At 43.8% G+C, this 25,168-nt stretch overlaps 1 protein-coding gene across 5 annotated transcripts in view; it reads right to left on the bottom strand.

Moving 5' to 3' along the window:
- Positions 1-25,168, bottom strand: part of LOC135368070 (ecotropic viral integration site 5 ortholog-like) — a 176,687-nt gene that overhangs the window by 14,519 nt on the left and 137,000 nt on the right. For all 5 annotated transcript variants that reach the window (XM_064601146.1, XM_064601148.1, XM_064601147.1 and 2 more), the window contains 5 exons: positions 22,121-22,270; positions 21,044-21,223; positions 17,565-17,711; positions 16,344-16,439; positions 12,023-12,118 (listed from right to left, as the gene is read on the bottom strand). In XM_064601146.1, the coding sequence (XP_064457216.1) occupies positions 12,023-12,118; positions 16,344-16,439; positions 17,565-17,711; positions 21,044-21,223; positions 22,121-22,270 (669 nt within the window). The remainder of the gene's footprint in view (positions 1-12,022; positions 12,119-16,343; positions 16,440-17,564; positions 17,712-21,043; positions 21,224-22,120; positions 22,271-25,168) is intronic.

The following is a 25,168-nucleotide window of genomic DNA, read 5'->3' as shown; positions in this document are numbered from 1 at the left end:
TCGATTTTGTCGCAGGCGAATGCCCGAAGGAACAGCGGGTGTAGGAGGTGCCTGTGTTGCAAATCTAAAAGTTGAGAGAAGCTAAACTAAAAGTTGACTAAAGTTGAAGAGACTAAAAGTTGAGAGAAACTAAACTAAAAGTTGACTAGAGTCGAAGAGACTAAAAGTTGACTAAAGTTGGAGACTAAAAGGTTGAGAGAACAGCAGCAGCGGCACCTTTGATTAAACAAAGCCTGCAACATGCCCGAAGACGTTGAAGACATCACCCAGGCACAGGTTGGCGCAAGAAATACGGTGGAGTGTAGGATGACGCAGTTGGTGCGGCGCTTCCACTCCCGATGTTTTCTATCCTACGCGCACATGATCGTTCACATGTTCCAGTTATAGCTTTGAACCGAATTTTTCAAAATGCCCACAATAATGCGCTATTTCATTATACTTAAACGTATCATATTTCAAACTTATTGCCACCATTGTGGGTCATGTAGCAAGTGCCACTGCAGTAAGCAAACTAAATTCAGCACAAGCTTACTACGGGAGTACTGTGACGCTTTTAGGCCTGTTGTAATACATGAAGGCAGCAGACTACTGTGTGTGGTTAGCACGTCAGAGGGAGAGCTGCAGTCTTGTGATGCGGCATCACATATGCCTTGCCTGTGATTCTGTTTTTTTTTGTTTTTTTTTAACAGGAGCTTCACGAAAGATATGCCCAACAAAGAGAATGCCAGCCCAGACAAAAACAGTTGGTCAATTAGCATTTTCAATCGTGAGAATTATCACAACTAAATGACACACCATAAAGAGCATAGCTCCAGTATATGATTCTCAATCCATCGTACTGCTGGTTACCTTAAGTATACAAAGCATACTGCTCGAATAATCCTGCAGTGTGCACTCTCTACAGTTACAGTGCTTGATTTGATTAGAACACTACAAAATGGAGGCTATAATTTCAACCCGAGCCTTTTCAGATGCGAGGCATTGTAATAAATTTTCATGCAGCCTGTCCCCAGTTGTTTGCAAAGATAACTTTGAATCAACTTCAACAATAAGAATACACATTGCTACTATATATTTTTCGCGTCCACACAGCTCACAGATTGCACTGTAATTTCAAATGGACATTGGTCAGGAATGTCATCAACAAAAATTGCAGAGCATCTTGCCATATCTGCATAAGGTGGAACTCTGTTCCCAATTCCAGTATTGCCCCGTACGTGTTTGCAAAATTGCAGCTGCCGCGCAGCTTGTGCTCACAATGTCATGTAAGCTCAACTGCGAAACATAAAATTATTGTGCAGAACAGGGAATAAAACTGACACTCAACACAGAACATGACCCCATGTGATGCTATCACATGCGCGATGACTACCCAATTTTTGACATCAGAAGAATAGAGCACACCCTTTTCTTGAGGGTTGCACAAAAACAGCGCATTTTAAGGCTTTCCATACCAAACAATTGCAGTGTGAAACACAACAAACCACCTGAGTGACAGCAGAGTTCCACTTTAAGCGAGCGCTCATGAGCTCTTACAGCAGGGAGATGATAAATGTTTCCCAAACATGTTCGAGATAAATGTGCACTGTTTCATAAGCACCTTAAAAGGAACACACAAATATATTTTGGGGTGCTGCAACATGAGAAGTATTTGCAAAAAACAGGGCAAGATGTGCAGCCAACTGCAGAGATCAGGTGATGACGGGATGATAATGACGATGTGTGTGATCATGTGACATGCTGCGTGATATGCGTGGAATATCAGCAAGGGATGACACAGTACTGAGAAGCACACGCAGGCACTGCACTGGGCAATACTAATTAGCGCAGCACCTTTCATAAGCCAAAGGCTTCACCCACAGCTGATCAATGGCATGTAACACGTGCAAAAATGGACACCACGGATGTCCTCATGCCTGAGCTTTTGTTGCATTTGTTGTTGCATCTGCTTTAGTACTTGTATTTCCGAAACACCTTCACATACTAAGAACAATTTTTAGGTCAGTTGATGAAGTTTTTTTTTCTCTTTTTTTGGTTACTTGCATCTGACCATTGCTAAAATTAATTTTCTTGACACTCGAGCGTGTGGCAACAATATTATACCAGCTGTTTCACAAAGCGTCCCGGCTGAATAATTCGTAAACAGGTGGTGCTGCCGAAACGCTTTCTTTTTAGTAACCACCCTTAAGACATCGGCCAAGAACTGAGCAGTGAGCGGCTCATTTGTGTATGCTCAGTTGTTAAATAAAATTCCAAATTTTTAGTTTTACAGTGATGGAAGTGCCTCGAAGCATTCTGGCACAGGAAGAAAAAAAGATTTGGCGCATTTCACGATGCACCGCCAGAGGAGCCTGGGCGTGTATGGTTACTAATTTATTACGGGGGATGAGCACTTTCCCCATTAATTTCAGTTTAATTGCGTCTTGGGCAATTTCCCATTCAACTTAGAGGGGCGAGATCGGGAAGCCACGAGCCTAACCTGCTTCCGAGGAGTCAGTGCATAGCGGGCATGAAATACGTGTCCATGTACGCAACGTGTTTCATTGTCAAAGAGCCTAGTGATCTTCATAGATAGCGAGTTACAATGACCATCAACAATAGGTCTAAACGATATCTTTAGAGACATGCCGAGCTACGCTTAGGAATCGAAAAGTGGTCTTAGCGTGGAGATCACCTCCTGGCTCTCAGCTTGGAAAGCGACGAACATAAAAGCGAAATGCGAGCTAGTTGGCGTATATTTGACGTTGGCAACATGTCCCTGAGCTTGGGGAAAGCACAAAAGATAACGCAAACAGCAAAAATTGGAGCATCAACGTGACTATGCACGTATGCATCCCGAGACTGCTTCGCTATAGGGCTAGACTAGGACTAGCTGGCATCAGCTTCAGCTGACTAGCAAGCTAGTAAGTCGCTGCGACAATTCCTCTCGCAGCAAAAATACCCTCAACAGTGGAGGATGGCGCGGCACCCTGTGATTTGCGCAGTTTGGTGCAAATGGTGCAGCACTTCCATCACCGATCTTACTTCGGACACTTTCGGAGCCTCTGTTTCACCGATCAGGACCTTCAACGATAACCATTCCACAAAAAGAAAAAAAAAAACTGTGTCGAAATTTACAGACGTGTTCGAGTTAAGAAGGAAATAAATGTAGTCCGTCAGCTCTCAAAATATTACACCGCCGCAGATGAGATGGCTAGACACAGAGAGGTCACAGTCACTCCTCCGCGAGATAATGTAATCCCTCATACTCACTTCGCTACTGTATTGGCTAGACTGGCCACATGACACTACACTTCATGGTGGCGCTGCTGTATTTTTCCTGGCACGCAATTGTCTCTCCTTATATCCAACGGCGTATGTAGTTGACAGACTAGATTTCTTTTCCTTCTTAAATTGAATACAACTACAGTGATTTTTAGAATACTTAACTGGTTTCAGTTTACATATTTCTTGCACAGACCAGCTGCTGCCCCATAGCCCAGGCATGTGAACCTGGCGTTGGGACAAAAAAGCCCAAAGGACTGTAATGTAATATAATGTAAACACGTAATTGGCAGCCGGACGTCTGAGCGAAAGAGCGCATTGGTACATTGTTCCACGCAAGAAATGTGCAAACAGAAACCAACTGATTACTCCAAAAATCACCTGGTATCGATGCAGGTTTTTTCACAGATTATTTTTTCTTGAAAGTCCCAATTGGTAAAACAGAGGTTCCGAAAGCGTCCGAAGTAAATACTTAAAAGCTTGCAGTTTTTTTTAATTAACTAGATTGTAATTAGTGCTTCTGGCCAATGTGTGATGGATGCCGACTGAAAAGTGAAGAACAGTCGAAATATTGGTGGCTCTCGTCCTGAGGCACTTCCCTTCATCACTGAAAAAGTTTCTCGACAGCGCCACCTGTTTACAAATAATTCAGTCAGAGGACTTTCGTGAAACACTCGGTATATGGCAAAATAAAAAGTTTTTTTTTTCTGCCATATGTCATATACCGCACATGTATTGATACGCAGCATGAATACCTGTTGCTTGGTGCTGCCTTTGTATGCTGGTTTGCTATGCTACTCTTCTTGAAAATCCAGAGTACTGCAAAAATGTGCTATTTTTGCGCTTTGCTGCACATTTCTGTTTTCCTTCAGAGTCACAAAAAAAAAGAAGAAAGCTAAAGGTATAACGGCAAACTGGTCTAAAAATTTTAAATTCAGCAAAAGTGAATTGAAGAGAGAATCCTCAGTAATCCTTCTATAAGTCAAGCCTTGCATGGGAAGAAAAATCCGAACTAAAGATTAAGGTGAACAATCCTCTGTCATTGAGCTGCTTTGTTAGTCGCAAATGAGCTTTGTCGCTACAGGGAACTGGAAGGTGCACTGGCCAGAACAAGATTTGAAAACAACGAGCGTGTGATTAATGCAATGAGAACATAAATATGGGAGCAGGAAATGAGTTGGTACAGTGAAGGCTCAATGCCATGCAAGTAGATGAAGATTATGTGGAAAACTGTGATGCATGTACAGTCAGACTCCTTTGGAAGAAATGTCTTATCGAAGAAAAAAACACTACGATTTTTTTTTTCGCTGTCTCGTGAAACACCCATAGGACCAATGTAGTTTTTGGACATTTACAAAAAATTTCTTTACAACGAACGTATCGGAAGAGCGAGGTGATTTTCCTGTCTTTTTCACCCTATGTCAAACTTTTGCAATGAAATCGGGCGGGCGAACGATGAACACCGCGCTCTGCTGCGCCGTACGGCACACCCAACGCCACGCCCCATCCTTCTAAGAGACTGAATTCCCCCCTTTGTCGAGGTTAACACACACGGGAGAACACATCCAAAGTAGGGAATGTGGGTCGCCACTTCTCATGGTGTATTGACCCCATCACAGAGCGACAGGTGAAACCCCACTAGTGACCATTACTGTCAGACTCTCACGTGACGTCATGTGCGATATGTACGTGAGGCAACGTGCTTATATAGTTGCGAGCCTTACACGGTAAAATCTAAGGCTCGGCGACGACGCATAGCCAACCAATGACTGTGAAGCGAAAGCAATTTACCCCGGAAAAGATGGTAGCAGTACAGAGGGCTGTTGACTGCGGATGCAAAGAGCACGACGTTGCCAAAGGCTTCGGCATTAGTGCGTCGACGCTATTCACTTTTCTGAAGGACCACGATCAACAAAATCAACGCCGTATTAGTATGAGTCTGAGATAGAAAGACCCCCCCGTTCCATGGACACCTTCTTCCACATTTTCTACGACACCTTAACATATTGAAACCGAAACTGCACAATGCGGTACTGGCGAACCACAATAGCAAACAAAACTAATCGGGTGAAATGATGGGTGCTTTCTCCTGCACTGCTCGTGTAACTTAGTTGTAAGGTGGGACCGAGAAAATGTCCAAGAATTGTGAATTGAACGTGCTAATACATGAGCATCTATCACATCTAGCACATCTCAGTCTTGGTTTAACTGCCATGCTGCAGATGTATGATGTATGCTCTTCAGTCACATTTTTGCGCGTAACGCATTTTCCTGCTTGGCGGACAGACTTCCACTGCCACACAGTGAAGAATTTATGCTAGAGAAACCTACGAAAAACAATTATTGACTGCGTGGCAGCGGAAGTATGTCAGTCAAGTAGGTATTGCGCCACGCTCGAAAATGTGACTGACCTTTTAGAGCACGCTACTTTTCTTACTCAAACACGAACAAGAAGTCGTATGCTTCGAAATTTTGTGCTTCACGTAGGAGTCAAGCGACGTTTCAACAGTATACTGCTCTTACAATACACTACTGGAATACTACATGAAACTACGGTTTTGTACAGCAGCGCTACGATGCACATCATCTTTAACAAATTTACCTCTACAGCAATTCTTTTTCCTCATTTTATCGAGTTTCATTACAGAGGAGTTTCACTGTTTAGATTTACACATTTAGTGCATATAAATTTCGCAGCTTTTGTATAACTACCATATTTGCTCTGGTAATTTGTGCTCCCCTTGATTGGCACAAAAAACGCGGAGAAAAGAAAAAAATGCTTACAAATTGCACTCCTGTGGTTTTGCGCGAAGGCATTTGGACCAGCACTTCTGAGCAACAGCAGCAATTGGTTTTTGCTTACTACTGTCGACGACCAACAATCCAGACTTTTTTCTAACCAATTTTCTAGACAAAACCATTGACACCATCAAACGTCCCATAGAACCAATGTATTTCCGTGGTCAATAATTCTAACTGCTCCGCGGAAGACGTGCTCAGGTATTCGCGCTCATCTCGCTTTAAACCTGCATGGTTTTTGGGACTTATTGCCTCCTGAGTACAAGAAAAAAAGCGAAACAATGCACTCCAGTGCCCGATAATTCATGCTGAGTGACAAAACAAATCTTGTTCCCGACATGCCGCGAAGGCGGAACTTGTTTGCACGCGACCACAACCAAACGCTCTGCTTCAGATGCGCTGCTAGAGTTTCCCTTTCAAAATGGGTGTCATCAACTACGAGCATCTTTGAGTAGCCTTGCTTTCAGCTTCTTTTACAAAAACCAGGGTGTCGAACCGCAAAAAATACGGGTTCGGTTCGGGTTCGGGTTCGCGTTCGCGTTGTTTTGATTTCGTTCCGGTTCAGTTCCGGTTCGGCCACGCCAAAAACCGAACCGGTTCGCAAACCGGTTCGCAGCCCCGAACCGGTTCGCGAACCGGTTCAACGCTTCCGTTTTATATGTTCCATAAAACTGCTTTTATCAGGAAATGCGTGGAAACAGCTTACTGCTGTTGTCTGCATTGACGTCTTTAGCGGTGAGGTAGCTCTTTAGCGACAGAAATAAGAAATGGATGAACACTTATTGCAAATAGAGTCCACGCTGATGAAGCGGTGTTGTCCCGCTACTTTCTGTTCCCAAAATCTCTTTTTCACACGCACAGTGCCAGCACGATAAACTTAAAGGAAGCCTAATAAGATGGACAGCGTAAGATAGACGACAGTACTTGCCGGCACAGTGCCTTCGCAGCGTGAATCGATCCGAAACCGTACTGAAGCATGTCGAAAATAAGCCTGTCAGCCTTACTCTGTCCGAGCTCACAGCAGTGTACTAGTTAATCCACCTCACAAAGGCAATGTATCACGACACAACTGCACTACCAATAAGCAGAACCACATTTACTTTTCAAACCACGACCAATCAAACAGGCACCGTTCTGCGTACGCTCCTTCTCCACTTCTCATGTTTCTGACTTGTTTAATTTTTACTGCTCACGTGTAAAAGGAAATCTTGGGCGCTTATTTGATCACATATTCGTCGTGTAGAGCTACATAACTGGCCTACTCCATTCCTGTTGCATTCGCGTGGCACTTCGTCTCTAAAGAGTAGACGCCGCATCACCGCGTGCGTGGGGCGCCAGCCGCGGCGCTCACAAGGACAACTGCGCTTCAACATGTTAAAAAGATGCTGAAAGTATACTTACTATACGTCGTCGTCTGACTGCTAGGCGAAAATTTCTGAAATCCATGATATCGGCGGGTGATGACGATACCGATGTGTCTTCGTTCGATGTGTGTTGACTTCTATGTCCGAACCGTTTTGTTGCGAACCGGTTACCGCTATTATTTTTTATGGTTCTGCTCCGGTTCGGGTTCAGCAGTGTTATGAAAATTTCGGTTCGGGTTCGGGTTCGGTTCCGGCAAAAATAACGGTTCGGGTACGGTTTTCGGTTCGGGTTCGGGTTCGGTTCGACACCCTGACAAAAACACAAATCATGTCACACATGAAGCACGTGAAAGCATTTCTCCCAAATCGTAGAGAAACTGACATATCCGCGTAGTGGACGTTTTTAATGTGATTTGGTTTAGAGCGTAGCTTTAAGGTATAATGTGCACCGGGGTGGAATTTCATCGCCAAGGGCGATACTCTCCCCAATCGCTGGTGGTGATGTGGGGAATGAAATAATGCACCCCTTCAGAAGCAGAGTTTTATTATGCTGCACGTATCTTGAGGACCGTACTGAAAAGTGTTTTTATATCTCAGTAATTTTCCTGAAAGGCACCCTATTTCCTATCAGAAATACTGAAATGTCAACCTCCACTTCGGGTGAAGATGTCAATTACCTCGTTACCGCGGTAGATATGTTTAGCGGAGGCGAAGACGTAAATTCACCAATGACTGAGACTAATGGGGCATTGCCATTTGAGGCTTCAGCAGCATTAACATCAATGTTGACTTTGGCACCGGCAACATAAGCGAAAAGTGAAAGGTAACAATTATGGCAGCGGTGAGGTAGTCTTGTGCATCTCCACCTACAGCGGCAATAGGCCTCTCCAACTACCTGTAGAGGCGCTCGCGTCATCTTCAAAATGGCGGAGAAAAGAATAATTGCCAATAAGTAAATCAACCTACTTCGTGCCTTCTTCCATGAGACATGCTTAAAAAATTGTACAATAAGGTAACTCTCTTGTCGTTTCCCGCTGTCTTCGTTGTTTTCGTTCGCCAAATTTTGATATGCAAATGAGCAACAACCAGAACTATGCACGTGTCGAGCACAGAAACAACACGACCTTTGGCTTATATTAGCCGGAAGACAGTCTATCTGGCCACCAGATCAGGGACCCCGACTTGAATGCCTGTTACTCCTGTTGCGCTCTAAGAGTGCGTGGGTTCCATTTCTTCTCATTTGCTTAGCAAAATGTAGCAATTTATATCTCGAAGCACATGCTCGTTTAAAGATATTTTTAAAAAACAGGGCGGGTTTAAACATTGATCGCTCCCAATTCTGTCATCTTACATTCTCCCAAAAACATCTCCTTAAAGAATAGTTAATCAATTCTAGGAAATTAGTCATCCAGTAGTTACATATATTACCCAACAGGATGCCCACCTTGCTGCTGACTTTTTCGAGTTATACTTATGAGCAACATCAGCGGGCTAAATATCGGGCTATATTTTGTTTCAGTAATCTGGGTCAAATCGGGTTGAACTGAACATGATTCAACACAAGTCCGGTTTTTAACCATGGGAATTTCTTAAGATCTTATCAAAGCATTCGACCTCTTTAACCGCCATATTCTACTCATGAAGTTGGAAAGATATGGAGTGGGTGGTACAATTTCTTCGCAGCTATTTAAGAGACAGAATCAAATATGTAGCCCTAGGTAAAAAAAAGCTCTACTCATTAATCGACAAACCTTGGTGTATCCCAAGGGCCCATTCTAGGACTCGCTTATTTTTTATATATTAATGATTTTCTGCAATATATTAGTTAAATATGCCCTAGCCAAACTAAGATTTCCCCCCCCCCCCCCCGATTCAGACGACGATAATGTATCATGCACCAGCTACTTCTCTCATTACATATGCCATAGAAATATATACGTTAACATGTCCTATGACTTTAAGACCAATATATCTACTAAAAAAGAAAGCACTCCACACTCCAAGTTTGGCTGTTTTTACACACTTTGAAACTGTTACAATCACGTGTAAATTTCTTGGCATTTTTGACATTTACACACTCATTAAGTTCAAAGTGAGCCTGATTATTTATAAATAGGGTTCGGGGTTTTCGGAGTTTATTTCTGGGCGTTACCGGAGAATGTTTTTCGGAGTTTATTCTTTTTTTTAAACGGAGTTTATGATTTACAGCTTAGTTCATATCCGAAATTTGGAGGAAACTTGACGACGCACGCACAGTTGCGCAGCGAAAATGCAGTTATCACATGTGTTGCCACAACACTGAAGAGAGACAAGCTTAACAATGCACTTCGTGCGACGCACACAGAGTTGTTCCGCAATTCTTAATGCATCCTTTCCATGCGCAGTTTTCACTGTTATGCGGCAATACTTATGACAACCTCTGCATCGCGATAGCGGGACGATGTGAACTCCTTGTAATCAGGGTATTCCTTGACGTAGTCGCAGGGCATTTTTTGCTTGCGTCCCATCTTGTCAGCACTGCAACTAGTTGCCCTTTCAAAAAGACCAAGTTCTCAGAGACCTCAGTTCGATGCTTATTTTAGTTCTTAGGTCACATGTAGGACAAGGAAATCGGGAAACAGACTGAGGAAAACCTCGGGCGGTGAACCCTCAACTGGTCGAGCTGACCGCCGAAGAAAACACTAGGTCACGGAAGTCATTATTAAGTTGCGTTGGGGCTGGTATCTAAGGTCACACGAAGCCCAGAACACGAAAGGAGGCTGAGAACAATAACCCGGTTATCAGGAAAAACATCTGCCAAGCGGAGTTTTTCGGATTAATCCGAATTGCTTAAACTTTTACCGGAGTACATTTTTCGGACTTTTTCGGATAAATCCAAAAACCCGGAAACCTATTTATAAATTAATTAATGGCACAATAGGTATTCTTCATATAAACATTAAACTCAAATTACCCATCACATTTTGCTACAAAGAGATATGTCTTACAAATTATTCGTAACAGTTTATGTCACATTTTTGGGTGAAAACATGGAATGACCTGCCTATCTCGCTGTGATTCGATGGACAGTTTCACAGCTACAAGGGAAAGCTTTACACCTTTTTTGTACTGTTATCTGAACACTAATTATAGTCAGAGCCTAAAGTTTTAGGGTTTTACCAGATTCTTCCTCGAATTTGCACCCCAAATTGAAGGTTGCCTTTTTAGAGTGAAACCCAATTTTTATCCGGCAAATTGCCCTCACTGGGCGTCTGTATGCAAATGCACTAACTTACTTGTTTGGCAGCAAATTCAGTTAGATCCCACATTTGTACCAAACCACTACAGTTAGTATGAGGAACTGAGCCAGATTTCTACCCGAATTTAACATACTGGAAGTTTTTTTTTCACCCAAATTCGCATAAATTTAGTGCACATGTTTATTTACTCAATCTTTCCCACCCGAATTTAGAAAAAAATATTTCCCAAAAAGTTCAGGCTCTAGTGAGCATACATTGTCTCCATTGATGAATTTGATTTGTTTTGTTTTGTCAATAAGCTGTTATCATTAATATTCCCATAAGAAACTTCAGAGAACTCAAACTCCATCGTATGTTGTTAGGGTCTGCTTCACGGAAATACCTTGTAAGCCTCTCTCTCTCAAAATCAGATTGAATCAGGTGTAAATCTTCAGTCTACTCAGCATGATTCACACGACACAGCAGTAGACAGAGTGTCAATATCCATGCATCTGAGAAGCAGCAGGGTTTCTGTTTTGACAGTTTGCATGGGCATATTTATACACTTACAGCACAGTTTCCAAAGTTGTGTGTTAGTTGTGATGACTTTGTATCCCCCTGGTCCAGCAGTTTTCAGGGAAACATTGGGTTAAACCCTGCTTTTCCTGATTTCAATAGTGGGAGGGGGGAAATATGGTTGCAATCGGGTATAACCCTAACAAGTCAGGCCTTATGCATATCTACATCTAGGCAGCTCTGGCAGTTTTGAATTATCAACAGATAAAAACAAATGCCCAGTATAGCGAGTCTGCATGTAGTGAAGGTACGAGTGTAGTAATGCCATCCTGCTAGCCCTTGTTTTGAAGCCCCAAGCACAAGCTGCTGATATAGTGAAGTTTTTTTCTTTTTTTTGTGTGTGTGTGTGTGTGTGTGTGTGCATGCATGTGTTACAAAGAGGTTCTACTTACGATTCTATTTAGGCTGTACATATCTTGACAAATACCAGTATTGCCATCCATTCTACAAACTGTTTGGCTTTCTTTCCTTTCAGTAATCCGGTCCTCGCAACTTAACGGTTTAAAAAACTAGAAATTATTCACACAAAGCGTGTTTTAAAGCATACAATATGTATGAAGAAAACTGTTCCCCCCGCCACCTCTCAAACACACACCTAAGCCCCCAGTGTGTTGTCTGAACCTTGAATCTTACCCTTATCTAATTTTGATACCACCTAGACTTTTCAGCAGAAACCACACGCAAGCATCTGGAGAGCATGTCTTAGAAACTCATTTTTGTCACTTCACCATTATCACTGAAACCATCACCTGATATCTTGATAGAGAATAAGGGGAGGGAGAAGCAGGAACTTCAACTTACCTCAGCTTTGAGGTCAGACATTTTATCTTGCAGTTCTTTCACTTCCTCAGATTCTGTGCTTCCCCTCAGCTGACCAGCAGTGAGCAGCTCTTGATTCTGTTGAAATAAATGGCCCACAGCTTTAATCGATATAACGGAATAGCCAAATTAACGCAGCGCTTGCACCGCTCATCATGTAAAGTGAAAGGACCACACTGAGGATGTTGTACCATGTTTGCTTTAATGAGATCATCATACCTATGGGATAATCATAGTACTGCACAAGATTGCACTTCACTGCAGTGAATGTGAGTGTGAGCTGGTTTCTAGAGACTGCATCATCACCAGAAAAAATGGGAATAAGACCATTAGAGAGATAATTTACGCTGATAGAATTTTTGAAGTTGGGGGATACATGTGCCAGTACACTCTCTACTTCCTTATCAGAGAAATACTAGCACACCTACAAATGTTGGTACGCCATTGGTGATTGTGAGAAGGGAAGGACTAGTTAGGCCTTTGCAATTTTCCTCATTAAACAGTTTGAAGCTAGTGCTGCGTTTGTCGGTCTCTACGCCCCCTGTCCAGTTTATATTTGGGCTCGGATTTGTCATGCATATGGTTATTACGTCGCGATATATTAACATCCTGCTTAGAAAACATGCATACAAAGTAATTGTGGGAAAACACTGTCCACTGGGTGCTTTTTAACAACGTTGCCCATGATGAACTCAATGATCTGCAATGCCAGAAACAGGCACGGATAGCACAAATGCTGTGCTGTCACTAGAACCAGCATGCATGACTACAGCATTTATCCAACAATATGGAGATTGTAAACTTATACCAGTGCTTGTTTTTTCTTTTTTTCCTTTCTATGAGGAGAGAGAAAGGGAAGCCAGCAAGTGAGCAAGAACATGGTTTTTATTAACGTTCAATGATTCATCGTCAACTTCTTAGGCAAATTGAGGCTTTGTATGTATTTGTCCCTTCTATGTTTTTCCAGCCTCAGAACATCAGTTCTCTCATGGTTTTTATGGCAGGTCATCGTTGCGTGAACTGGGAGCTGATGGAAGAGGATGAAATTCGGTAGGAAAGTGACAAATTAAGCAGGATACAGGACAGTTTTCTTCAAATTATGCAGTCAGACTGCAATGCTCGAAGACGGGACCGCAGCAACCCTTCTAATTAACTAGAATTTCGAATTAGCGAGGTTTTACTGTACAGTCATGTCTCGATTATCTGGACACCTCGGGAGTCGTCCCCTTTCTTCCGGAAAACGAATTTCCGGATAACCGAACCAAGCAAGCTTCCAGGAAAACCCGAAAAATTTGGAAGACCTCTTTAAAGCTCCAGAAAAGGAAACAAGGAAAAGATCGCTACTACATGCGGAGTGAGCTGCTTGAAATTAGTCTGCACGCGTGTGACAGAATTTTGTTCGCAGCCACGGTACCCGCTGCGTCATTCTGCTTTTCAAAGAAGGGTAATGTGTCAGAATCTCGGTCCCACACACACGTTCTTGTCTTTTTGCAAATGTCTTTGACATACACCAAAAGACAGGTGATGCCTTCGGACGGCCTCAACACTGACATTCACATGTGGATTTCTTGTGCCCGGTGGATACTAAGGCTCCTGTATGAAGATAGAGGGGCTTTAGTGGATACAGGGCACCTCTTCCGCTTATCGTCTACCATATCTACTGTGTGCCCACACACAGAAACAATGCGTGCCCCCTGAAGAAAGGGGAGGGGAGTCAACAGTACAGAATGCCCCGGTGAGATGTCACCCTTTTCTGGAACAATGCGACCACAGCACATGACAGGGAAGGAGGACGTTGACACCTTTCCGGGTAAACGAATCAGAATGACCTAGGAAGATTGGTCCCCGTACTTGCTGTCCAGATACGGATAACGAATTCCGGATAACCGAGACAAAATTCAATGGTAGCAGTTTCATTCCTGGTAATGTAGTCCAGATAACGAGTTTTCCGGATTACTGAACTACGGATAACCGAGATATGACTGTATACTGTTTAATTTTAGGAGTATAGCACTGTGTGAATATCATTACTGATACAGTTGAAGCCAGAAGAAGAAGTAGAAGAAATTCCATCTCGCTTAATTCGAAGGGTTGCTGAGGTGCAGTCTTCATGTGTTGCAATATGACTGCATAACTTGAGGAAAACTGGCCCGTATCCCGCTTAATTAGTAAGTTTCCCAAAGAATTTCATCATCTTCCACCGCCTTCCAGCCCACGCAACGACGACCTGCCATAAAAAACACATGCTTGCTCGCTGACTCCGCTTTCCCAGACGCCAATCCCGTGGCGTAACGTCCTCGTGCTTCTTTGCCTGCCAGTGTCCCAGCTGCGCTGCCATTATGGATTATGTGAATGCGTTTTGGAAGTTTCGAGGAGGGCTTCGCGTCTTTCGAAGAGTATGCCAGGATATAAGACACAGAACGGACCTGTGCTGCAAGTCTCGCGGGGGACATCATCCTGAACACTGCTCGCGGAAATGAACAGAGTGGTGACGCCAGGTGCGAGGAATCTGCACGTGCGCCATCGTTTTGCGGAAGTCTCTTAAGCCAACGGCGCACATGCAGCGATGTGATGGACTTTGTAGCCCATCTTGGAACGAACAGTGACGCGCGATGTCATTGTCGGAAAGCGGCAGACGAACTTAGGTAAGTTCTTTGGCAAATAAATATATATTTTCTTTCACAATGTGCCCAGGTTTGCTTAGTTCTAATGCTCGTTTAATTCGAAATTTTTTTGCCATCCAGACGACTTCAAATTAATGAGGTTCTACTGTATGACCACGTAAATTACGCACCAGCAGCTTTTCAGACTTTTAAGAAAAGTGTGCAAATTATGCGCGTAAATAGGGATCAATGTTTCAATGTCTTATAGAATTCATGAGTATTTCGCAAGTTTTTTTCTATGATCCATGCAGAAAATTGTTCCACTAATTATTCATAGCTGTTAAGGGGGGATGTGGCAATTAAAGCTAACTTCCTTATTTATAGTTCAAACTTAACCAAATTTGGTGTGCTTATGTATTTCAGCACCAGCATCTCAATGCAACAATCGGTTTCTGAATATCTATTTTACTTATTGAGTTATAGGCATAAGCATACTGTCTAACGAGTCACTTGATTGATTGATTAATGGTGTCGAAATTTCATGATATTTTTATGTCAAAACATTACTAAGGGCCTGCCCCGTGCAATAAAGCTGTTAGTTTTTCTCCCCATCTCATTTATTGCTAGCCAAAGTTTAAATACCCCTTGTCCTGTTTTTCTACAGATATACTGCTTGACAAAAAGGGCTTTACAAAATTTTCTGTATGAGATAAATAATAACTAATAGCTTTATTGCACTCCTTAATGTGTCTGGAACTCCATGCAACAGACAGGAAGCCTCTATCTTCAACCGTACAGATATGGTGAAGCTCCCCGTAATGACAATCAGATGCAAATGAAAAGCTAAAAAAACCAGCTCCGAAGTTTCTTTTGCTCTATTTGTCACAAATCGCTACAGCAGCCCTTCAAAACCCACCAGGACAGTAGCCTTTCTGGTCACGCAGCTTTTTCAGAGCCTAATATTACGTAAAATCAATATCATCGTGCTTTACAAACTCCCCAGAACAGCCGGCGCGGCACGGAACATCGAGGAAAGCGCGCATTTTGAACGTGGCGCGCCGCCTCCGGCAATAGGAGGGCCGCGCGCTGGCCACGTGACTCTCGGGAGCCAATCACTTTCCGAGTTTTGCTTTCATCGATCGTGCCCTGCTCCCTTATTTGCTGTCGGAGAAGTGCGAAACTACGGCCATCGGAGAGCTGGATTTCTCCTCTTTCAAATGATACCAAGATGGCGCCGATCGGTAGGAAAGTTATCGCGCAATTGGCAAAACAGAAAGAGCCTTCCGAGCGTAATTTCTGCTCACTTTTTTGCGAGTGCGGGTTACAAAAATAAGTATTTAATCAATTTCTAGTCTGAATTTGACTGAAGTACTTCGTGACATGATAAGTGAAGGTGCGAGGAGCACAAAAATGCACACTTTGAAAAACGAACTTTTTGGACAAAATTCGACATTTTAATTGCCGCATCTCCCCTTAATGAATAACAAATAGTCTTTGTTATGATTTAAACGGGACTTAACGGACACGCTCCGAATTTGTTTGGTGAGGTCGAGCATGCTCAGACAAAAAAAAGAAAAACAGATGACCACGTGTATCAAATGTGCAGTGTCGAGATATTCACTGGGCTGGAGAACTATAAATGAACTACACAATGCTGACTTATTTGGTGATTTGATAGGGCAATATTTGGTGGGCCTTACCCTTATCTCTAAAGAAGATATTTTCTGTTTCATTTCAGCTATGACCTGCGTATGCTCCACTTCACGTATTCGAGCATTCATTCGTTCTTCTTTCATCTGGAAAGAAGTAAATATTTATTTTTTTTTACACTATAACGTGCATCACATGCATGATATATCAGAGAGACAGGCAGGTACAATATTATAATATTGAGCTTTCGTTAATGTACATTCCTACTTGGGCCAGCAGTACCCTGAAATAAATAAAATAAATAAATGTGCAAGACCATGTTTAAGGCCCTTCTTTTTCTGCTGCGGAAAAACCTGAATTCTGCAGCAGGGAACTATGAATTCTGCATTTTTCCGCGGTACAGTAGAACCCCTTTGTAGTAAACTCTCTGGGACCATGATGAAATTTTACTAGATCAGGAGTTTTATTATATCAGGTGTGCCATTGAATGTATGGGATTCTATCGGGACCGCAGTTCTCGTTTACTATAAGCAGAGTTTTACTACAAGAGGAGTTACTATAAAGAGGTTCTACTGTAAAAGGAAGTAATACATTAAATGGGTGATTTCGTTAAATCGATGTTCGTTATGTGAAGGTTCAGCAGTATATGGAGTTCTTCAACCTGCCTGCCTGTGTGGTAGTTTACAGCACGTATATCTTGGAGAATTGAATTCTTAAAATAATGTGAACAGAACAGTGTTAGCGTAGTCTGCTGGAATAGAACACATTGTCTGATGGCTAACATTTAAATTGCTTCAAAAAGGCATTCTGTGTCAAGTTCAATAGGTTTACCTGAAAAGACAGCAGTAACAAAATACATACAAGTAGTGCACAAACCACTTGAAACCACAAGGTTCAATAGGTAGCACAGCTTGGGACAAAAGTTTACGGAGAACCGGGGTGTCGCATTTCTCCAATGGAGCGATGCCCTAGCAGCAAACAGGAACAGACATACATACTGAGAGATGGATAGAATAGCCAGTCACCCGTTTCTTATTTGACCTCTTCACGATCACTAGCAGGGGGACACTCGGATGAAGAAATACGCTAGTGCAGTGTTCCGTAAACTTTTGTCGCAAGCTGCACCTTCAAGTACAAATCATATCTCCTAGCCGCCTGCTTGACAACTTTAGGGTCATGTAGGCATCACCAGTGTGGCAGACATTTCTTGGGAGCTTTCTGACCCAGCATAATACATGGAGGCCTACTTTTAAATCCATAAGGTACGCTACCTTGGATTCGAGGTCTGTCAACTTCCTCGCTTCATCTTGTACAAGAGAATGCAGCTCACGTTCTTTGCTCACAACACAATCGGAGAGCTGTTTGTGCTTCGCTATTTCCTCAGCCTGTCTTCGGATCTGGTTCAGACTCACTTGATTCTGAATAAGAGAAGAAACAGATCGAGTACAATTAATTAAACTGGCCCTTAATTAGGCCTTGTGTTTTGGGGTCAAACCAAGACAGACTGTTTTTTTTTACCCGCAACTTTCCATCATTGTCACTTACAGTAAAACACAAAAATCGCCCTAAAAAGCAGAGTTGTGGGAATATGAAAACTTTTGAATACCAATCAAAAACGAATATCTACAAAACTGCCTTTCGAATATCAAATCGAATAGTATCACGTCATTGGACAAAAAGCTTCTAACAGTATTAAAGGGGTTGAGACAGGTCATCCCAGGTTATGCCAGATAAACGTAAATAAACATTATTTGCACCGATGTGAACCTGTATTGAAAATTTCACAGCGAAGGGGGTAATAGAAGCGGGGAAAATGGGCACCGCGAATACAGAAACTCATGCGGCTCTGACATCACAGCGCACGAGAAGTCCCGCGCTTACGGCTGCCAATGGCAATGGACGCAGCTCTGACCTTTGTGACGTCTACGCTTCGCTCGGGAGTGTGTTCGAGGGCTTGTATCTCGGTAAGTACGACATGTAGAAGAATAATTCTTTTTTCCTCAGTATTGCGGCGTGCAGTACAGTGCGTCCATGATGTAATGAACAACATCTATGAAGGTGTCCCAACTCCTTTAACTTGCAAGAATTAAGCCCTAGAAACAGCTTGTGTGCTGCTGATACTTGCAAAGAGACCTCGGGACACACACGAGAAAAAGGTTAAAAAAGGAACACGTGCTAATGTATTCACTTAACACGAGGCATACATGCTTATCTGCGCAAGTACAGCCAAATTATTTTTACAATGAAGAATGTGCTGTTTTCATGAAGCAAACTGAAAACTGTCAAATGCTTCATGCATTTCACATGTAGGACACTGAACACCTGGAATGATATTGCAGATATTGCTTCTATTGCAATGATATTGCTTCTTTTAGAGTGCGGAGACAGCTCCTGCACTACACAGAGACTGGAGAAACTTTGTAGAAATATCGTCACACCTCACTCGCCAATTATCATTGTCATCACGTGCATCTATATTTCGATGATATATCGCTGATGACTGCTTCGAACCTTGAAGTATAGCAATGCAAAAGGTCACTACCAAAAAGCTGAAACTGCATTCCAGACACAGGTAAGTCAATCGGCTGGGATATGCACGTAGTGGCCAAAAAATCTAAATCTGTTTGCGCTGTTGGTGTTACAATATACAGTGTCTTACCCTATAAAAGTCTACCCGTGCCGACATGCCGTGCTCACCAAGTACTCAATGCAGGTGGTATGATGTGTTGTCTACGTATAAAGCTCATAAGGATATTCCATCATGGTAAATATCGAAGATATGTCGTTCTGGCAATTCATCCAGCGTTATGTTATTTCACTGCATCTCAGTAAGCAGACGACATCCCTTTTGGGTCTCGTCCGCTAATTGCGTCGGCATTTTCATTCCTCACGTTGCTCACTTCGGGAGCAAAATACGACAGTTACACGAAAGTGAAATGAAAACTGCAGTTCAATCCAGCTGGCATGATATGTGACACGTCGCCATCTGGGGAGCAGCATGTCAACTGCTCTTCGCAACGCCACCATCTTGATTGTTTTGACTATGGGAATTGCACGTTTTAAGTTATAACTTCGTGCTGCAGTGCCCAATCACTTCGAAATTTACCAAGGTTAAATGTCCTTATAAGCTTTATATGAAGACTGCACAATGTGCCACGTGCATTGAGTATTTGGCGAGCACGGCATGACGGCACGGGTAGACTTTTATAGGGTAAGACCCCGTAGATGGGATATACAATATAGGATCACGTTCAGTGCTTCTTTTGTCTAAACGAATGTAGTACTGAACATGTTGTTATCAGCTGTGATAATAGTGAATGCAATTTCAAGTGCTTTTGCAATGCTGCAGCCATCCTAGTTCTTCTTTTAGAGTGTGGACACAGCTCCTGCACTACACAGAGACTGGAGAAACTTTGTAGAAATATCGTCACATCTCACTTGCCAATTATCACTGTCATCACATGCATCTATATTTCGATGATATATCGCTGATGATGGAAATGCTAACCTGCACACAGGAGGGACCTGTGCCCTGACCTCAGGAGAAGTATGCACAATAAACTAGGGCTAACGTTATCCAAAGCTAAACTACAATCTGTCTCTGTTGGTCCTGCAGCATTGGCAGCTTCGTAAAGGAGGCTTCACGTCATGCAGGGAAGCTTCATGTGAAGCCCACTTTCATGAGGTGTCATTCGTACTCGGCGAATAGTCTGATATTTGGAAATCCGAATAATGGGTATTCAATTCGCGAATGAAATACTTTGAGTGACTGATATTTGATTCCAATTCGAGAACACGAATATCTGCACACCCCTAAAAATAATGGATTCCATGAAATTTCGTGCCAAGCAAAGGATTCCGCGATGAATTCCAGATTCCAAGATATTTTGCAGAATCGCGGAAGACTCGCGCCCTAAGTAAGCGTAGACTGTTATATGTTTGGAGTTACATCCCAAAATTGGGGGGAGTGCAAAAATCGGGTTTTATTTCAGGGGCCCTAAAATGGGAAAAGGCGAGCAATATAAGGCGGAACAGCACATTTTTGGGCGAAAAATTAGAGAACGCTTCTCACATTTCAGGCAATCATGAGATGTCGAGCATAAGCGCAAAGTGCACTGCGCTTAGAGTTCTCTAGTGCCTGCATTGGTGGCTGAATCAGCACTTTTGGAGGCTGCTGCTCAAGGTCTTCAAGTTTTATCCCAAGTGTCAATGATGCAAACTGGGAGGTAAAAACTGGTTTTCGTTCCCTTTTACGCCCTAAAATGGCCGACTGGAAACACGGGTGCTGCATACTGATTAAAAGCACTAAACACAAACGGACAAGAAAGTGCTCAGCGCGTTGGTCTTCCTCGTGTTCTTAGCCCTTAACCCTAAAACATGAGGCTCTAAGTGTGCTTCCTAGATCTAGAGCTTCATATCTGGTGGAGGCAGCGTCTTCTTGTTCTTTTTTTAAGTCTTTAGTTACGCGAAGCAACTGTGGCTATCAGTGATGTACAGACATGGACAGATGGACAGAGGACAGCAGGATGGAGTGGGAGACAGGGAAGGATAATGTGTGTCCTTTGCAGACTTCAAGGGGAACTGTTTCCAGAGCCGTCTGGAAAGTCCGGAAAACCCAGGACAAACCTCCGGCTGCACAGTCGGTGCCGGGATTCGAACCCGTGTCACCTCCCAGCCTCAGCGTTGAAGGTGATCGTCCTGAACACTACATAATGCGAGCTGGAAGGAGGAGGAGGAAGTGTTACACTACCTGAGTTTCCAGCTCCATTACCCGCAGCCTGAGTTCTTTGAGCTCAGCCATAGCATCAGCCTCTCGCAGCCGAATTGTCATGAGCTCTTCCTGCAGCTGAGGAACCTGAGACTTGTCACCTCGCCATCGGGATGGCGTTGACTGATTTTCTGGCTGGCTTTCCTTCTCAGATAAATGTTTCTGAAAGAGGGAACGGTGGACAGCTACACAGAAATGGCCACTAATCGCTTCATAGCGTAACATGTTCGTCCTTTTCCTGTTCTCATACCTGCATTTCTCCATCTTTTATTTTTTATTTCCGCACGTTTAAATTACTCCTAATGCTACTAAGTTACTCATAAAGTATACTACAGTAGCATCTCTCGAAAATGAGGGGTGGCAGACCGCTAAAAAAAAACTTCACTGTAGCACTATCTTCACCATATCTGTAGTTCTTGTTTGGGGTCTCAACACATTGGGACCGCAGGTTTACCTCATTATATCCATATCTCTACAAAATGTGGGTTTACTACTAAGAGTATACCTAGGGCCTGACTTTTTAGGGTCAAACCCGGATCTGCCCGATATTTACCCCCCGAACGAAATCTGTAAAATTCAGGTTTAACCCGAATCTACCCGAAAACATCCGGGTCGCGTGGCACACTCATAAGCGTGCATTAAAATAAACTTTGATAACATTGCTAAACATTAGTTCCATGTTAAGACAAATTTTTATTAAACAAAAAAAAATCACCCGAATACACCCGAATTCCTGACGACAGAATATGCCGTAACGGGATTTAACCCGAATACACCCGAATTTTCAAATGAAAAGTATCACCCGATATTTACCCCCCGAATTTGGCCAAAAATAAAACCCGAAAAAGTCAGGCCCTACGTATACCCATATTTACGGCACATTGTAGTGCCTCCTGCAATGTGAAATAATGCTGCGACGTGAAAAGGGTGCAGTGTGCAAGCTTCTTGTACGTTGTTGACTGCAGAGAGGACCATCATAAATGTTGTACATCACTTTTGTAAAAGTAAATTGTGTAGGGACACCCTAGCACACCCTAAGGTTATATCATTGTACCCTACCTCCCACATGGCCTGTAGGTCCAGCACTTTCTGCCTGAGTTCCTTGGTAGAAAGGTTAGCCTCTGCTTCTCGTAACTTCACCGCAATCAGCTCTTCCTGAAGGTTGGCCACACTGTCATCTGGAGTTGTCTCCCGCAGCCTTTTGTTCTCCTGTAATACGATGTTACAACATACATACATACAACAAACTGGTCGGTACCAGCATGTCTTTACTCCTTTAAAATGGCAGCCAGGAATCTAGGAAGATGTCTGTAAAATATCTAGCCAACCAATCTATTTTACGAAACAATTTAACCTTGATAAACAAGTGGTGGGAGATAGGGCAAATACTGTTAAATATAAGAAAATCCATCATCATCTCCTTTTCTCGCCAATGAGTCTCTCATATCAAGTAACTAAAATGCTAATACAGTCATGCCCCTTAGTAATAATCATGAACTCTCCCACTGAAGCACATGTGAACGAGATTTTGACGTACTGATTTCGATAAACGAGATTCCAGTCTGTGACAGGATTCTGACACACACAAGCTCTCAAGATGAATAGTCAAAGAGATGCAAAGTGATGCGCAGTGTTTTAGAGGTACATTCATCTGCACCGAAACTAATACGCACCGCTCGCTGACACCGAAACTAATACGCAGTGATGTACAGTCACCGTCAAAGTTCGCCCCAGCCAAACGCAAAACCACGACACACTTCATGCAAGTAGTATAGATATAGACTGTATAATTTTCGAGCGGCATAAGAACCGAGCGGCATAAGAACCGAGCGGCATAAGAACCGAGCGGCACAAGAACCGAGCGCTATAACGGGCTCTTTTTTCTAATCCAAGATGGCCGATTCTAAGCCAACACAATCCAGTTCTAAGCCAACACAAGCCAAATCCAAAGCCATCTGATTGGCCGCCATTAGCTCCGCCCACTTCACACGTTGATTGGCCCATGCTAAGCCTACTGATCTTTGATTGGTTGACCGTAGCTCCTTCATGCTAATTAATTGGCTCCGCCCCCACTTCACACGCTGATTGGCTCATGCTAAGCCTTGACTGAGCATTGGTTGGTTTACCGTAGCTCCACCCCTTCATGCTAATTACTTGGCTCCGCGCGCGCGCGCGCGTTGATTGGCCACCGCTACTGATCGCGCGCGCGCGTTGATTGGTTCACCATAGCTCCGCCCCCGCCCGTTTATGTTCATTACTTGACTCCACCCCCCAGCGGGCTTCACGCTGATTGGCCGGCGCGACCGCTGATTGGTCCAGGCGCGGCTGCAGCGACCCCTGCTGCGGCCCTATCTCAGATGTCCAAACTTACCCATCTGATTGGTCCATTCTAAGCCACTCTCCTAGCCCCCCCATCTGATTGGCCGCCGCCACTGCCTTCACCGGCACCCACCCGTTGCGGCCCTATCTCAGATGTTCAAACTTATACCGATTGGCTCGCCACCAGACGGCGCGCGGCGGCGGCGGCGGCGGCTTCAGATGGTTCTAACCCAATGTCTCTATCTCATACAACCAAACTTACCTCGTGCCACCAGATGGCGCGACTCAGGTGCATCAACTCCACGCGGTTCCGCTTCGAGGCGTCACACGAGCGAGAGAACTTCGTCGAGATGTGCTGCCACATATTGCGCTCCCGTATCACCGCAAGCAAGTTGCGGGAAATCATACGCGAAATCTTGGACGAGTACCTGTCGGCTTACAGGGAGCAATCACTGCGCGAGCTTCAGGAACTATGTCAGGAAGAAATAAGAGTCCTGGAGACGATCATCAATCGCTCTAGGAGCTATGGATGAAAATAAAGATGCATCACACCTCGGTACACAGTCTGCTCGAGTTATTCCACGATGCGCATGCAGTTCCAGCACCCTGCTCGAATTCTCATCTCCGGCGCGTCCATGTGTGGGAAGACGGTGCTCACGCAGAATATAATGAGACACCCCGAATTATTTAGCATTCCACCGCAGAAGATACTCTACGTACGAAAGTATGCAGCCGGCTGGGAAAAGGATTTCGACGGTGTGGAGTTTATGGACAGGATACCCGCAGATTGGGATGAGCGATATCCCACTCTCATAGTTATTGACGATCAAATCACGGAAAAGGGGGTTCTATCGGAGGTAGAGTCGCTGTTTGTACGTGGTAGCCACCATAAGAATGCGTCCGTGATCCTGATCACACAAGCCTTGTTCTATCACAATGCCGCTTTTCGAACGATATCGCTGAACGCCAGTTATATCGTATTGTTCCGGAACGCGCGGTCCGTACAACAGATCGAAACCTTCGGACGTCAGGTATTCGGGAAACAGGGGCTCTCCTATTTTCTCGACGCATATAACCAGGCGACGGAGAAGGCGCACGGTTATTTAGTTGTGGATCTGCACGCGCAAACACCTCCCTCTCGTAGCCTGCGAACGGGTATTTTACCGCACGACCGGCAGTTCCTGTTTACGCCCGCGAAATGACGGCCGATCTTAGAAGACATCTCACGCTCCTCAAAGTATTGGCCGCCAGCAAACCGACGCACCGCGCAGAGTTACTTAAAGAGCTCAGCTGCGACGACATTCGAATCCTTTCGGAAATCTGTCTGAACATTCTACGCGGAAATATCCCACTTTCGACGGAACTTCATAAAAACCTGAAGAAACACAAAAAAATCCTCCGCTTCCTCGCCTACAAGTCACTTCATAAGTGCCCCCGGCAGTTGAAGAAATATATTAGGGGACAACGAGGTGGTCTCATTCCCATACTTCCACTGCTCCTCTCAGGGCTATCAAGTCTCGTGGCGGGAGTCGCCGGGCGAGCGATATCCAAAGCCATCGGTCATGGCTCATAGAATAGAAATAGGTGAAGTTCTGAAATCTAACGATTCGGACGATGTAAAAGTGGGCAAAATACTGGAAGCCCTCTATTACTTGCTGAAGCGAGCTCACTATCATCCTCCTCCTCCTCCTCCTCCTCCTCTGGAACCTGTCCATTCGGAGCCCGAACCGGAACCCAATCCATTCGATTTTAATCTTCTACCCTCCGGCGTTGATAAAGCACGCGCGA

The sequence above is a fragment of the Ornithodoros turicata genome, chromosome 9, assembly GCF_037126465.1.
Source record: "Ornithodoros turicata isolate Travis chromosome 9, ASM3712646v1, whole genome shotgun sequence".
Classification (NCBI taxonomy): domain Eukaryota; kingdom Metazoa; phylum Arthropoda; class Arachnida; order Ixodida; family Argasidae; genus Ornithodoros; species Ornithodoros turicata.
This window is presented reverse-complemented; position numbering and strand designations above follow the sequence as displayed.